The 16930-nt window shown below is 41.1% G+C and overlaps 1 protein-coding gene across 1 annotated transcript in view; it reads right to left on the bottom strand.

The window, feature by feature from the left end:
- ZNF827 (zinc finger protein 827) overlaps positions 1-16930 on the bottom strand; it is a 100205-nt gene that overhangs the window by 68890 nt on the left and 14385 nt on the right. The window contains exons 2-3 of the mRNA XM_059471286.1: positions 6230-7240; positions 2110-2282 (exon numbers count right to left, since the gene is read on the bottom strand). Of these exons, the coding sequence (XP_059327269.1) occupies positions 2110-2282; positions 6230-7240 (1184 nt within the window). The remainder of the gene's footprint in view (positions 1-2109; positions 2283-6229; positions 7241-16930) is intronic.

The following is a 16930-nucleotide window of genomic DNA, read 5'->3' as shown; positions in this document are numbered from 1 at the left end:
TGTGATAGAAATTAGTTTTAATGGCTTAGTCAGTTAAGAAAAGTGTATGAAACTGTTTGAAACTAAGGTAAAATATTATCTCTCAGATTGTTGTGATTCTTTGCACTTGTCTGAAGACCAAAAAACAAATGCAAACCACCTGGTTTTGTAAGACAATTGCTTTCACCTCAAATAAGGACCGCTCTGCCAGCAAGATGCCCAAGTCCATCATGGCATTTATGAGTGGACTGCAGTGATGGAGGAGACTTCAGATCAGGCCTCCACAGTGAGGCTGAAGGTGGTTGTAATCTCTTACATTGAGTCAAACAGGCCTGACTCTGACTTCAGGGGTTTCTAACTGAGCATTACCCAGTCATAGTCACAATATCACCAAATAATTAACACTACATGCTACATGATTGTACAAGGAAATATGTTTTAAGCAGATGCAGTCTCAGTTAATGAAAGCTTAATGCTGGGAGGGGAGCAGAAACAGGCACAAGGGCCTCAGGAAGGCATCACTTTGAGAATACACAGAGACAGTGAAAAAGTCCCTGATTTTGTCCAACATCCTAACTGTGACCTCCTGCAGAAATCACCATGCCAAAAAGGAAGGGATAGATCCTCAACCTCCAAGCAATGTTTTTTGCCAGTAAGGCAGAAAAATGTAGAGAACAATTATTTCTGCAGGAAACAATAGGGATGTCCTTTAAAAAGCAGGAGACAACAACAGGTCTTTGCCAGGGAGTAGTGAGCTTCTAGGTGATGCACACTTCTGTGCAGGTTGTCAACAGCTGACAACAAACAAACAAAAACCCCCACACTTTCTTTCCATGCTGTGTTTCCATCCTATCTATTCATCCTCTGCTTAGGTTGGCCATCTGTGCCCTCTAGTCAACATGGGACAGCAAGTCCTAAAAGAGAGAGCCATAAGCACTGAGCTGACTTGATAAGGATTAGCATGATACACTGAGGATGCCTGGGAATAGTGCACAGTAGAAGTTCTAAGGAATGAGCCTTCAGACTATAAGGGGATGATTTAAGACCTAGCAACAACTTAAACCATAGTAAGATCTAATGTTGTGACAAGAGGAATCAGAATAATTTACACAGAAGGGAACAGCTTCTGGAGTGTAAGCAAGGCCATACTCTTGTCCAGTAAGCTCAGATTCTGCAATAGCACATAGGAAACCTGAACAGGCATTTCTGTCCCCCCTCACACCAGTCTGATCCCCTGTTACACACATTAATCTAAAACAGACAAAATGGTAACTATAATAAAACATTTCACTATTATTATAAAACTCAACTGCACTAACAAGGGAAATGTTTTCACTTCAGCTTATCAATCAAAGGGCTAAGAGGACAGGTTCCATTTCAACTTCCTCAAGAATATTCTACAGCTTGCAACACTCAGCACTTTGTGTTGCACCCATGTAGTACTTCAGCTAAACAGACAATCAGTTTCTTCTTTTTTTTATATTTTTCTGTATCAACACAGATGTTGCCTCCTTCAGATGGTCGTTTTCAGCTTAAGCCCAAAACTCAGGCTGAGTTAAAAACACATTTTAAACTTGAAAACAAAATATTACAGTATGATCTGTCATTCATTTTGGCTTGGATGATTCACTTCTGAAATACCCACAATTAAAAGCTACAGCAAGAAAAAAGTTAAAACTGCAGGCCTGACTGTAGAAAGTGATGGAGAGATCCCTGCTAGAGCTGGCCAAGTTGGTTTGCCCACTTACAGTGAGCCACTGGCATGCAGGGTTATTATCATGCACTGGCATCCTGGGAGTAGCACTGATAGGATTGTGTGGTGTCACATCCCAACCAGCATCCCTGCTCCTGGTGCTTCCAGCTCTGGAACTGAATCAGCCACACACAGCTTGTGCTGTACCCAACTGACATAACCCAAGGCAGTTTCCACATTGCATAAAATGGAAAGGCAAGCAATGGAAGGAAAGTTATTTCTTTCTTTTTGTGGCCTCTTTAGTTAAGTACAGGCATCATTTGTAGCACAACAAGGGAAATTTTGTTCTTGCAAATGCAAATGAAATAGCCTTGTTATACTCTCAGTTTTTGACTGATGATTTGGGTATTTTGATTGTCAGCAAAGGTTTCCCTTACCTTCATGTGTGATTTGAGATTGTCCTTGCGTGCACAGCGGAAAGGACAGAGAGGGCACTGGTGGCTCTTCAAGCCTGTGTGAATCACCATGTGCCGTTTCCAGTAACTCTTCCTCTTGATAACCAAACCACAGATGGGACACTGGAAAGGTTTTCCCCCTTCTTCTTCTGAGGCTTAGCAGGAAGAAAAAGAGAGGATCCTTTACAGCCACTTGCCAAATACTTTCCCCTTGTAAACATACTCAAGATATCATTTCTCAATGATTTCTCAAGTTTCATCTGTAAAGAGACATTGGTTAAACAACAGCAGGTACCAGAAGTTTCCATTTCCCCATGCATATACCTCTTCCCCTGGTTCTAGTTATTATCCCTCTGAGAAAGGTCACCATAATTTATAAAGGTTAATGCTCCAAACTTCCTTTCACTAATCAGTAGAGGATGCTCCTCTCTCTCACCTGGGTCCTAATGTTCCTTATAATTGAACTGCACCAAGATGAATGCCTCTCATAATCATCACTTTTCAGCTTCATTTCCTATCAAAGGCTGGTTGTAGCAGAGTATGGGAAATATGCATAACTGTTAAAAAAATGATCCATTTCCACATGTGATGGTTAGCCAGCAGGAAAGCAGGATATAAAGCATGGAAGAACCCACAATTTAACTGAAAAGCATGCTGGTATTGCATGGCTGATATATTTAACACCAGAACTGAAAGACTTTGGAAGTCCTGCTGCTGAAATTGTTTAGTTATGGCTCAAGCAGATACTGCTGCAGCACCAGCCATCAAAGGTCTTCAGGTCATAGGTTTCCTTCTGCTCCTCTAATTGCCAGGGCTTTAAATCTACTGCCTTCCTAAATGTCTGCACTTTGCTTTACTGCCCAATTCACCTAAAAAAAGGATTTGATGGCTTTGATCAGGAAAATATGGTTAGACTTCCAAGTGCAGAACCATCACAAGGTTGAAAGAGAGAGAAATTCCTTGCTGCTGACCTTGCACAACTAATCCTCCATCCATCCATCCATCCATCCATCCATCCATCCATCCATCCATCCATCCATCCATCCATCCATCCATCCATCCATCCATCCTCTCACAACAATTTCCTCTCATTATTATAAAGGAAGGGGTACTATTACAGTGGAACTGGATGTCCTTTTCCTTACTGTAAAAGACAAAACTGTTTTCAAATATCCAGAGCTCAGCAATGTGCATCTTGCTCTTCAAAAATTCTCTCAGACTATTTAATCTCATTACTATCACTGATAAGAATCTAGCAAACATCAAATTCCCTTGATGAGGAACTAAGTGATAAAAACCTCCAGAAAGATCTGTCTCATGCCAAAGTACAATTCTTGCAATTAAGTAGGAAACAAACCCACTATAATTCAACTGATTAGGCAGTCATTATGTAAGTACAGAAAGGGACACAATGTCAAAGCATATACTATTGCAAGTTCAGAAATTCTCCTTGTAAAATATTCTATCACACTTAAAATATCAAATTGTTCCCCTCTCTGCCTCTCTAAAGAGTAGGCCAAAACCAATGTCATAACTGCTTATGTTTGTTTTAAAATATTTTTACTTTTTTCTTGACAACAGGCAGGAGAGAGACAAACCACAGAAAAAAAAATACATGGGTGGCTTTTTTACCTATCATGTCTTTTCCTTCTATCACATCTTTTCTTCAGCCTCTGGTTACCCTCCAGAAGAGAAAAGTGTAACAAGATATTATCTGGTTTTGATTCCCTCAAAAATAAATCAGCAATCAAGATGAATCAAGGGTGATCTAGCACATTAAAAATATGCAAACAAGTGGGATGAATGCATGTGACCTCACCAATAACAGAGACAATTAGTGTTACTCAGGAATTGTGCCAGTGTGCTCCAGAGCTGAACCATGTTAGCCCTATACTGTATGAAGCTCAGACTAAAAAGAAAATCAGGGGTTTCAGCTTTCCTTCATTTATATTGATGTCTATCTTATATCACAATAGTACACCAATGAGGAGAGAATCAGCTAGTGCTTCCCAAAGAAGTTTTGGGAACCAAATTCCAAGCATCACAGGCATTAAGTTACACCAAATAAGTATTCAGTCAGTAAAAGAAAGGTCTGTCACCCACACTCTTTCAAAACAATCAGAACTTAACAGATATTTTAGGCTTCCTTTTCAACTTCATCCCAAATGTGTAAGCAGTTTATAAAACTGGCAATAGTAACAGATTGATAGAAAAGTTCATCTCCTCTGTACCAATTTACTGTAATAAACAGGCAAGTCATGATTAGGTTGACCAAACCTGACGTGCCGTTTCAGAGGCAACCACACTCTGATAAGCCATGGCTCCAGCTTCTTGCCTGAAATAATTCTGAGCAAATAGCTCAACGTGGTGGACAAAAGAGCAGCAGGCATGCTCTTGTTATTAACTTACTCCTCTTTAAATAGCCTCCATCCTTGCTGCTCCTTACTTACATCTAATTAATCTCACTGAGTATTGATCTCATAACCAAAGCTACACGTTGCTGGTGGGGAAGTGAATCAGATTTGTAACAGCAAAGCAAACTCATCAGTGTAAAAGTTCAATGTGTGAGTGTGGGGGAAAAGACCTCTCAAGCTATACCTGCTGGGAAAAGATACTTCTGTCTGGGAACAAGACAAAAAAAGTCTCAAGGAACAACCAGACAGACACGACAAGATAAAGCATTATATAATTATATACCATTTAAAAAAAAAATATTTTAGTGCCATAAGGTTTTCTGAGCAAAAGGAATCAGGAATATGTAACATTTATTTTCATGGCAAATGTACACATTCAGGTGTTAGCTTATATTACTCCAAGAAGGCTTAATCTAAACTAATGAAAACCTTAGGCCAGGCCCATGCCAAGAATAGTTTGCCAGTTTAATTACCTTGGCAAAACACAGCAGTTAAGCATTTATAGAACACATGTATAACACAGAGCAAAAACTGGTACTGGCTGTTACTCATTGCATCCCTCTTCCTCCTCTTCCAAGGGAGGGATGAGCACTGCTGTCCATCCAATAGCTTCCGAGCTAAGAGTGTTGACCAAGAGCTGCACAGGACAGACTGGGCCTCAGGATACCCCTAAACAAAGAGGTTAGGGCAGAAAACCAGCAGGGAAATTACACAACATGCATGCCAGGCTTCATGTCTGTACACTGGCTTGCTACACCTGCGCAGCCAGGCTAGTACCCCTGATAAAACTCAGCCTGATAAAGCTGGAATATGCTAAAACCCTTTGTGCATCTCATGAAGATACCTGCCATGCTTCCTTTTCCCCTGCAGCAGAACACTGACAACACCTGAAGCCATATGTTCCACCAGAAATTTGAATCTGTGATGTGAACTTTTTATAGAAAGAGATGAAAGAAATTATTTTTCCTTATTTTGAAGATGGATCATTTAAATTCCCCTGCATGGCTTGCCAGCTCTTTAAAGCTTTTATTACCCAGACAGTTTCTTCTTCCCTATAACCCTGATTCCTTGACTGTCAACAGCTGGAACTGATGGAGGAAAGTCAGATGTGTAAAATGCTTCTTGTTGAGCAAATTAGAGAAATGCAGTTTAGTTGGATTTTTTTTTGTTAACAACAAAGGTTGTAAAAAAATTTTAATGAAAAGTGGCAACACAATAATACACTCTGGTAAATTAGGGCAGAATAGTAAGCGATTACACAAAAGTCCATTTGTGACAAAGACAGCAGGAGGGAGAATTCTCCCTTGTCCAATATTTCAAAAGCACTAGTTTTGTACATGCTCACTGATACTGTGAGCTCCCTCACAGGGATTCTTTGATCTTCTCCATTAAATATTTTTGTGGACACATTCTAAACTTGGTAAGAGAGCAAAATACTATTGTATGGAATAAAAGGGGAAAAAAATGTACCTAACTGTACATTCACACCTTTAAAATAGGGAAACATTTGTGACAGCTTGGCCTCAAAGTGGTACTTCAAAAAGCTTTTCTATTGTTCACCTAAAGTATCTATTTCTTATTTTCATAAGACATGGAATCAAACCAAATCCAGACCCACTGAAGAGATGTTATATAAGCCTATAGCAAAACAAATACATTCTACTTAGTGGTTCAAATTGTATCCATACCTGTACTGCTGGGTTTGGATGCTCTTCCCTTCGGGACTGGTAGTAACAGTAATTCCAAAGACTGCGGTGGAGTTGCTTTCTCTTGTTTCATGTCTGAAAGCTGCAGAGGATCCTCAGGAACCAGTGATTTCTTCTTCTCAGCCAGGAGGGTTCCTGCAGCCCTTGCAGCAACTTCCTTGAGAAGGGCAGCTGAAGAGGTCATGGAAGCCAGGGAAAGGAAAGAGCTGGCTGGAGGCGGGTGCTCCTGCCCAGGAGTCATGCTTCTCTCGCTCACTTTCTTAGATAAAGCTGCTAACGTGGAGCTGGCTGACTGAGAGCTAAAGGGTGAGGAAAAGGACTCGAATCGCATCGTGTCCTCAGTCCTGGAAAAAGATTTGTCCTGCAGAACGGCATTGGCTGCAGCTTTCAGCTTCAGGATAGCTGAATCAGGGGACAAACCACAGGTGGTGCTCAAGTTTGGCAACCACTTACCTTGATTCCATATAAAGTGACTGCCTGCATTGTACTGGTCACTTTGTTCCTGTTTCTCAGCAAGCTTTCTGGCAAGCACACTTAGCTGCTGGGCATGGTGAGCAGGTGGAGAGAAGGAGATGTTTGAGCCAAGATTGGCGGGGGACTCGACTCTGCCATTGACTGTAACAGCAGCATCCAGCTTGAGGGAGCCAGCCTCCAGGAGCCGCCGCAGGTTACTGCTCAGTGGCTTGTTTGGACCAGGAGGTTCCTCTTCACCCAGAGAGGACACATCTAGAGAAAGGTGCTCCTTGCTCTGCAGTGTGTCTCTCAGTGCCTCATTTTCAATGGACCCCAGCTCCGCTGTGTTGCTGCTCGGCGTTGCACTTCCCAAAGAGGTGTCAGGGGAGGTGGACTGCTCTTGGATCCTGTCCTCAAGAGACAACTTAAAGTTCTCCTGGACTTCTCCATATGATGCTTCCGAAGGAGTTTCTGAAGAATTCCCAAACCAGCGCTCTTCCTCACTGAGCTCACCTTCCACTTCTTCCTGTCTGGTACCATCTGTGTGGGACCATGAACAACCGCATTATTCCCAAATCTGTGTGAAGCAGCTTCTTAGCATGAAGCACGCCTGACCTCTGCATGACCCTCCTAAACAGTCCCCCAGCACAGCCCCCTAAAATGCACAGGCTTGGAATCAGCCTGGATTCAGTGACCAGAAAAAAGACCTTTTCAAAATGAATAAATCTTTCTTAGAAGACTTAATGATGACAAACCTGTCATCTTTCAGTCTGCATAACTAAAGTGGCTAAAACTGCAACAATACATATAAACATAATATATATGCATATATTGCAAACAATTCTTTATTGGCATAGTCTGTACATCCTGCCAAATATTATGAACTCTCTAGTATAAGGCAGGGATTCAACAGATCAGAAATTACTAGATACTTCTGTATTTGTACAGCCAGCACAGGTGTGCCTTCAAAGGCAGATCAGGTGTGCAGCTACTCAAATCTCAGACCAATCCTGCAGTGACCCCTATCTAAAATAAAATAAAATAAATTTGTACTAATAATTCACAATCCATTCCTGAATAGCTGCAATGACTAATACATGAATGCAGACTAAAGCTCTCATCTCTCCAACTACTTGGGAAAGGAGCATCATACACACAGTGTTGTCATATACAGACTCTAATTGCTCTTATTCATTTGTCACTGTTTAATGAAGTTTTACAGATCATTCTAAACTGAAATTAGTTTAGCTGAAAAGAAAAAAAAGGAAAAGTCTTGGTTCCACTGCAGTTAAGTTACATTTTCTCCTTTCTGGTAACTGCAAAACACCTGAGTCTCTCCTGAGATCTGGCAGTGTTTAAAGTACTGTGACCCTGGATTGCTCCTCTTCCTGACAGGTATTCAAAGTCATACAGATGTGACCAAGACTTTTTTTTTTTTTTTGGCAGATCTTCCTGCCCAATCAGAACACAGTAAAGAACAACAGCAATGCTAGAATTAAATTCATATTATCTTCTCTTGCCAGATACATCTCACATTTCTTGCTTTTAGACAAAATGTCCCAAGCTACACAAGCATCTTTGTAATCACACTACAACAAGACAAAAGTATTTAATATAACCCTCTACTGATATTCTGGAAATAAGCCTGCATGATGTGCATTGTGTCTATGATCATGTATTATTCCCAGATTCCCAATTTAATTCCAGCAAATTACAAAACTTGGAGAGAAGTTAATGAATAAAACTTAGATTTCTATTATTGCTTTGATCCAAAGAATTTAAGGATAAAAACCTCAGACAAATGTATCATGAGTATAGAGATACAAAAGCACACTCTGAAAGCAAAGTCTTCAGAGTTTTTTATGTTATATAGAATATGAGGCACAGTCTCTCACAAAAAGTTTCTTTTATTCAAAACCCTGTGGAAAAAAATCACCAATATTTTAGAAATTGGCAATAAACTCAGTTACCTTAGGTTTGTAATTCAAGCAGAAGAGGGCTAGCATATTCCCTTTTCAAAACAAGCAAAAGCCAAACAAATATCCAAGCTCTTAGCTAGAATTATTTTGGTATTGACAAAGTTAACAACACAGGCTGAGCAATAACGTGCATAAAGGCCAAGTACCATGCACATTCAAATAAAGGAGAGAGATGCTAATCAGCTGAACCAGCACTTATGTAGGTTAAAGGAGAACTGAATGTATTCCCTCTTCACCCCATGGACATTAAAAAAGTAACTTGAGCATGTCTGTACAGCTGGGTGCACTCACATGAGAGATCCATTCACTCATCGCAGATGCAAACAAGTTTGGAAGCCAAAAAAGCATCTCACTGGTACTTTGTCTGAACTCACACACCAAATGCAGGGCACATCCTCTGGGACACAGCCTGGAGCTCACCCCACTACACTGCTCTGCAGCCAGAGCTAGCCTGCTCCCTACACTCATCTGTCTGGTGAAACAATCTCTGTCACCCCTGCAAACCCCACTCTCTCTGGCTCTGTACTTCCCATCCATTCACAGGGAGAACTGCATTTCCCTTCACCCAGAAAGCCACTCAAACATTACAGTCTGAGGCATATTTAGGTGTAAATGGATCTTAGAAGAAGTGGACTTTTCTTTTAGGGAAATCTACAGCTTACTAACCCCCCAAACTTCTCTGTTCCTTACTGTGTACCTCAACTTCTTTCTTTTTCCAGACATGCACATTCCCCATTGGTCTTGCCTACACAAAAGGGCAGCCACCACCATGTTATTGACAGGGAGCAGCAGGAGAGCAGCATTCTTCATTTAAAGGCTTGCTCCCAAGCTCAGGATTTCCCTCCTTTTTAGGTAACACACTGAGAGCTCCCTCTCCTGTTGCTAATCTACCTGTGACCACTCAAGGCCTCTCAAAGCTCCATGCAGTTTCTATAATAAAAGGGCAAATTTTCCCTCCAGTCTCACTATCCCAAAAGCCAGCAGGATACTTTTTTTTCCACCAATGCAGTTTCTTTCTGTAGCCAGAAATCAGACCTCCAACTGCTGACACTGTTCTAATTTTCCTCTTCTCAGTAATTCCCAGTTGCTGCAGCATCAAGCCCACTGTATTTGAGGGCTGTAAGGTTAATGCTGAAAAAGCCAGCATCAGTGTCTTATCATGAGCTCAGTCAAGCCTCCTTTTAAACACCAGTGAATTGGTTTAGGAGCAGAACAGTGAAGCCTGGCAATTTCATTGCTAAGCAAAGTTGCCTTTCAAGGCCTTCAGGGCAGAATTTTAATTCACATTAACTTGTGAGCCTGTGAGTTTGAACAAGCCTGAGCACTCCAGGAGAAATCAACCCAACGACTTCTTTATGATTTCAAATTATATAAAAGCTTTCCTCAGAACCCAAGGGGTTCATGGGTCACCCAGATCAGGTTTGTCTGAAGCAGGACCCAACCTCCACATGTCTGTCAAGAAATTTCAGCTGTATTTCACATCTGTGGCAGAAATCTGCATGACATGTTTTTCCTTTCTCTCACAACACAGTTATGGAGCTGTTCTCATCATGATTCAGGAGTCAAGACCTGTCATTACTGCTTCTTCCTGATTTCCAGAGCAATTCTGAAACTGCTTCCCAAACCCTTTGCCACTGGCAGAGGCCAGTTGGGAATTACAGACAGCCTGCATGTTTCAGGACTATCACATTGCACACCACCCAGGAGCCTCAAAAAAATATTTTTCACTCTTGTCAGCAATAACAAAAGGCACCAAAGTACTGCTGGGTGACTGCTGCCACTGCTGTAGCCCATGTATCCATCTCTGGCAAAGCCACAAATGTGTGCAGAAAGCACTGTTTGAAGAAGCGCCAGTTTCCCTCGCTCACCAACTCATCTGCTTGCTTTCAAATACAGAGAAGTTCATTTTCCTCTTCAAGAGATCAGTTTGACAGACAAATCTTATTGATCCCAAAGTGTGTTATTTCACCTTGTGACCATCTGCCCTTTTATTTAGAGTGCTGATTAGAATCTGACCCTGGTACCAATAGAAATGTAAATATTAACTTGCTCAAACTACTTATATCTGAAAACTGAAAAAGACAAACATGTTTGTTGATTTATACGCTGAGTCACTCAGCTCAAATGCTGGAAACTTTAACTGTACCCACTGCAATGTACACATGCCATTCCAGAAAGTGGCAAGTGTGAGATGATCCATAGCTTTGCTTTGTAGGACTTGGAGGGGAGAAATATCAATGTAGTGAGTTGGATCTCCAGGAAAGGGAAGAGTCTCAAAGTTGTGTTACTGAGCAACAGACATGGGCAGCGAAAACTTGATGGGAAGAACACCATTTGAAACACTAGAAATTATCTGAGAAGAGGCTACAGCTAAGGAACCCACCCCAGAGAATGATTTTTCATGCTAAGCAGGACAAAATTCTACTTTAATCATTCACTGAAATGAGTAAATTACAGAACTTCAATATAGAAATCCATATGCTGCAGTGATAGGAAACATACGGTAATTGTAATGATGGGATTACAGAATGAAAATTAAAGCAAATGCAAAAGTAGGTGGAAGTAAAATAATTTCAAATAAATGCGTACAGGAAAATTGCTCATGAGATAAATTAATCAAAATTGCCCTTTTTTCAGCTCTTACATTTCAAGGAAAAACTGGGAACCTACAGAACCAAGATTTAAAGATATAGGAGAGCCAAACCTCATCTTTATTATCTTGGTATCAATTATCCTGATTTGCACAAGGATTTCAGATATGATCATTCAAGTTTGCATCGATCTAATAAAGTTACAATTACATTTGTTGTCCATTTGACACCCAAATCATCTTCCTAATTTGCTACCCCAACAACTCTATCCTTTCATCTCTAGCACCTACCATAAACCATCCTTTAGATAATTTTACACTGAACCCTGTACCTAGGCCTACTGAAAGAGCTGGGATTAAGTGATAGCTTTACACCAGGGAACTGAGGAGTTCTGCAAAGATACCTAAAGAATTTAAAAGAGCACATTAAACTTAAATGAAGCAGGAGGCCATCCAAGAGGAGTGCTGCGGTAACACTGACTGGCTCGGTTGAGCAATCAGTTTAAGGCCAAGTAAATAGGCAGATGCATCAAAAATAAGGCAGAGACAATACCTGAGCAAGCTAGGATTTAGCCTTGGGTGACTTTTACCAGTGACAGCAAGAAAAGTGGAATGAGTGAAGAGAAGAAACATCTGACAACTGAGAAGGCAAGGATAACTGTAAGAATTTAACCAGTCATGGAAAAGGCAGTGAAGTGGAATGCTCATATCCAGCCTCCAGGGTGGATTCTTTTGTTCTAGTCCTTCCTGATTGGTTTCTTAGAACCCTTAAATGAGGACTAGGGAATCAGGCCACAGGGCAGAATTTGCTGTCCTGGCAGTCCAGTTCAGGAAACCCTTTCCTGCTGTAACCCAGGTTCCATCATGACTTGTCATCACCATCATATTCAAACAGGACATGTTTGCCCATCACATGGTGGCTGTTAATTCAAGATGAGTACAGGCTCCCCTTGTCCCCATCTTACCTTTGCAGACAGATAATATGGAGGAGGAAAGATTGAAGGAGCTAAAGACCAAATACAATGGATACCTTTAGGTGAACTAGGTAAACTGTGTAGGCACATCACTTTAGCAAGGAGAAAGAATAATTGCAAGAGACCACTTGCTAATATCACATCACTTTCTAATTCACATTTTCTCTGAGTGTCAGCTTCACATAAGCCCTTGCTTATTTCACCGTCAGGTACTACAGAAATCACAAGGCACAGACCTAAAAATGACAGTCATACAGTCATATCTGGAAAATCTATTCTGTGGTATCCTACATAAATTGCTCAGTCTAGCTGCCTGCCTACAAAATACCCTTTTGGCATTTAGGCTGATTTTGAAGCATTTCAAATTAAATTAAAAAAAAAAGGGTGAATGTAATATCTTTGGGCTGAACAACTTTTAGGGGTTCCCACACTCACCAAACCATGCAGATGTGTGTGCTGTAAAACTACCTCCAAGAAGTGGGGCACACCTCACAGTTTCTAACTCTAAAAAGCATGTACAGCCACATCTGATGAGGTTGTATGTCCAGAGCAGCAGCTATGTTGATTTTCCCATAGGGATGTCTGCTAGAAAATCATGATTTTAATAAAACCACAAAGGCCTGCCTTAACTCCTTTTAATATATCTACAGCAGCAAATAAGACTTAAAAGTCACAGTTGCATCAATAGTAATGTGCTGGAGTTGCCTTGGTCCCCCATTTTCCCTTCATGATTTCTGTGACCTATAATAGGTAAGCAGCACAGGAAGCCACCATCCTCTTTGAATGGAATTTCTGGCTCTCTCCTTATCAACGGGATGATTATTCAACTCTTGACCTCCTCACAAAATGGTTTAGTAGTGCTGCCGGTGCTTGAACCAAATTTCTCTACTGCAGGCTGACCTAAAGAGAGCAGCACAGCTGCAAGAAGGATCTGCCAAAAAGCCACAGCTCTTCTGTTCTGTCCTTCTCCCCTGTGTTTAGGTTATGTGAAAATACTCACACAATTAGACAGGGAAAGAAGCCCTAGGTAGGACTCTCTATTTCATCTCCACATCTTCCAAGATAATGATTTTCCTAACTGGAGGGAAGGAGGAAAGGGGAAAAGGAAGGCACAGCTTTTAAAGACAGGGCATACATTCCCTACTTTTATCCCTAACTTAAAGTGACTTTGAAAAAATCAACACACAATGAAACTCCAGATTATTCACCAAACAATTTCTCTAGTACTGCTTTTCTGAAAAAAGGACTCAGAGCCAAAAAATATTAGAGAATGTTATTTATTTTGCAGTAGCTAGAACTCTTCAAGATGCTTTGCCTATACACACAAACAACTGAATGTGTCCAAATATTGTAATATTGGGCATATTCAAGTTTGCAAACTGCTAGACAGACATAGATTACCAAAATACATGTACAATATCTCAGTTTCCTCTCAAAGGCAGAATGCAGGTGTGATAGACTCTCCCAAGGAAAAAGGGAATCAGGACAAATTACTGAAAAAACTTGTCATAGACAACATAAAACTGCCTTTATTTCCCATCCCTCAGAGGAGAGAGAAATTGTGGTAGATGGTAAACAGAGGCAGCAGCCTTCTATTTTCAGCCACAAGCCCCAGAATAACTGTGCCAAGTGTGTTTCACCAACTGCCAAAAAGATCCATCTTTTACTAGCTAGCATCCATGGAAAGGGACAGAAACACATGGATCTTCTCCTGAGAAGAGCTGTCACTACTTGTTGAAGGTTCTATGGGATGGTTGACAGACCACAAGACAGGACCTTACAAAGACAAGTCTGATCTCCCCCAAAAGCAAGTTCAAAAGAGAACTCCTAGAATGATAGATGTTTGACCTCTTGCCTCCAAGAAAGATTAGCTATTCTCCTGTTCGAGGCAGGAGGTTACAGTGAGTAGCTGTGGGATTAGTGTGTGAGGAGGGTCACTTCCACTGGGGCACAGATATTTAAAGCCACAAAGAAACAGGCATCACCTTACAGTGCAGTGAGGTGATAAAAGCTCAAGGCCAACAGAAGTGGTGATCCTGTGCCCTCCCTTAGACTTGCTCTGTTCTTTGACTGCTTCATGAGCCAATTTCAACTCACCAATTTGGCAGAAAACCACTCATTCTGTCAAGAAATCAACAAAAAAATTGATGCAAAGGGGACAGGAATGAGAAAACAGGCAGAATCAAAAATCTGAGGCACCTATCTCATCTAGTCTTGTGGGGTACAAAGTACATCATGACCTGTCGGTGAAAAACCACCTGAGGATTCTCTGTCCCATCCCAAACCTCCACAACACACCACACCTCTCAGGGAAGAGCTGGCCTGTGCAGTCAGGGTGGCCACAGCAGTCAGTATCATGTAGCCTTCTCCAGAAGCCTAATCTGGGACATCTGTAGCTGGCTTGGCCCCCATAGACTCTGATCCTAATTAAAAAACCCTCTTCTCTAAAACTGGTAGGCAGCATCTTTCTGAGACAAGAGGAGTTCTAAAGACCCAGAAATAATATCTTAACAGTCAGGCACAGTAATCAGCAACCATGAAAGTAGGAGGGCAGGGCAGTATGTCTTATAAAGTAATCAATAATAACGTTACATATAAATAGTACACATGTATAATAATGCATATACATGTATAGATGCATGATATTTGCTTACTATAATTTAGAATTAGTTGATTCTAGCTGGATTTTGCCAGTATTTCAGGCCCAGTGAACTGAAGAACTTGAGGTGTGCATGTGAAACAGAACAAAATACACACAACCCTAGAAGAGGGGAATGTTTTTGAAGATCATCTCTCAAGAGGTGTGCCACTAAAGAACAGCCTGCAGAAAAAGCTGCCATCAGCTGACTTGGCCCAACTTGATCACCAGGGGAGTGATCCTGATTTCTCTGCTCAGTCCTAGTGAGGCAAATCTGGAAGGCTCTGTCCAGTTCTGGGCTCCTCAGCACAAGATAGATGTGGGGCTCTGGCTCAGCTACAAAGACATTTAAGGGACTGGAGCATCCTTCTTACAGGAACTGGCTTAGAAACTTGGGCCCATTCAGCCTTGAGTAGAGACAACTGAGAAGGGACCATCAGTGTATAAAAGTATCCAAAGGAGGGGGAGCCAAGAGGATGGACCAGGCTCTGCTCAGTGAGGCTGGGCAATAGGACAAGAGGCAATAGCAGAAACTGATGCCCAGGAAGTTCCACCTGAATATGAGGAAGAACTTCTCTACTTTGCAGTGACCACACAGAGGAACAGATTGCCCAGAGAGGCTGTGGAGTCTCTCCTGCTAGAGATTCAAGAACCATCTGAACACAATCCAAAGCCATGTGCTCTGGGATGACCCTGCTTGGGCAGGGAGGGTGGAACAGATGATCCACTGTGGTCCCCTCCAACCTGACCCATTCTGTGGTTCTGTGATCAACACACAGAATAACTGGGGAGAAGGTATACAAAGACAGTTGATTTTTATGATGGAGGTTTTCAGAAGAAACAAATATTTCTGAGGTCAGCTTATGCTGCAAAGGCTGCCTAGTAGCCCCAAGACAGGTTCATAAAACACATGAAGTGTCAGTAAAACAATAGAAAATCATGTTCCTTGCAAAGCCTATTTTATGTTACCAATGTGCTTGCAACAGTTTTATGGAGGCTGAGCAAAATACCACAGCCAGACTTACTGAAAGTTTCTTCCACAGGCCCTTACAAGCATCCTATAATAACCTGTAGTTGAGGCTGGGCACACATTTCATAGAGCACAAGATTCTGATCAGACTGGCTTAGACACTACAGGAATATGGCCAGCCTAAAACCTGGAGTTGGTACATTAATATCAAAGGAACACACCTCTTCTTCCTGATGTAAACAGAGAAGATGATAAACCATTTCCTATAAAACCAAACAATTTTTAGCCAGCAACTTCTGAGCCAGATTAAAGTTCCTTATCAGGAATTTCAGGCTTCCCTGTGTCTTTTAAAACCAGCTATGATATCAGTTTTTTACTCTGATAGATTATTATAAAGTAGAGGAAAAACTATATGAACAGGAGTTCCACAGTTATTCCCACAGCCCTGCTGGAAATGGGAAGCAGTATTAACAATCTGTGGTGGTTCAAATGGTTCATGTGCAAGTCTATCCAGAGAGATTCCTGCACCTGGAATGCAGTGTATCCTTGACATCAGTGAACACTTGCCACCTACACATAAAGTTCACCACAGCAATTAAAAATTCTACCTTTTGTTAGTTATAAAGAAGCTTTAAAACTCCTTAAAATTGTTTCTAGTTTGCCAAAATTTACTTTGATTGCTCATTTGTTTTGCTCTAGAAAGATGTCTAACTCAATAGGCTGCTGCAGTGAGAAAATATCAACTACCATATGATAATAGGGATGCTGGCACCTCCAAAATAAGAAGAACTAAAGATTATTCTCAAGACTTCTCTTATCTTTAGCATACAGAGACAAGACCTGTCATGTCAGCCTACCTCACAAAGGAGGGGAAATATTCCAAAATTTCATAACATGATAACATGGGCCTTCTATGAAAATGAAACCTCAAACAATTCTAGCAAACAATTTGCAAAAGCTGGCTACAACCAGAAAATTCCCTAAAGGAGGAATTCTAGTTTCCACTCTGGGTCAAATTATTGTGAGAGAATCACATGAATATCAAATATTAAGTATAGTAATCCATAATATTTTAAAGC

Source organism: Ammospiza nelsoni, chromosome 4 (assembly GCF_027579445.1).
Source record: "Ammospiza nelsoni isolate bAmmNel1 chromosome 4, bAmmNel1.pri, whole genome shotgun sequence".
NCBI lineage: Eukaryota > Metazoa > Chordata > Aves > Passeriformes > Passerellidae > Ammospiza > Ammospiza nelsoni.
This window is presented reverse-complemented; position numbering and strand designations above follow the sequence as displayed.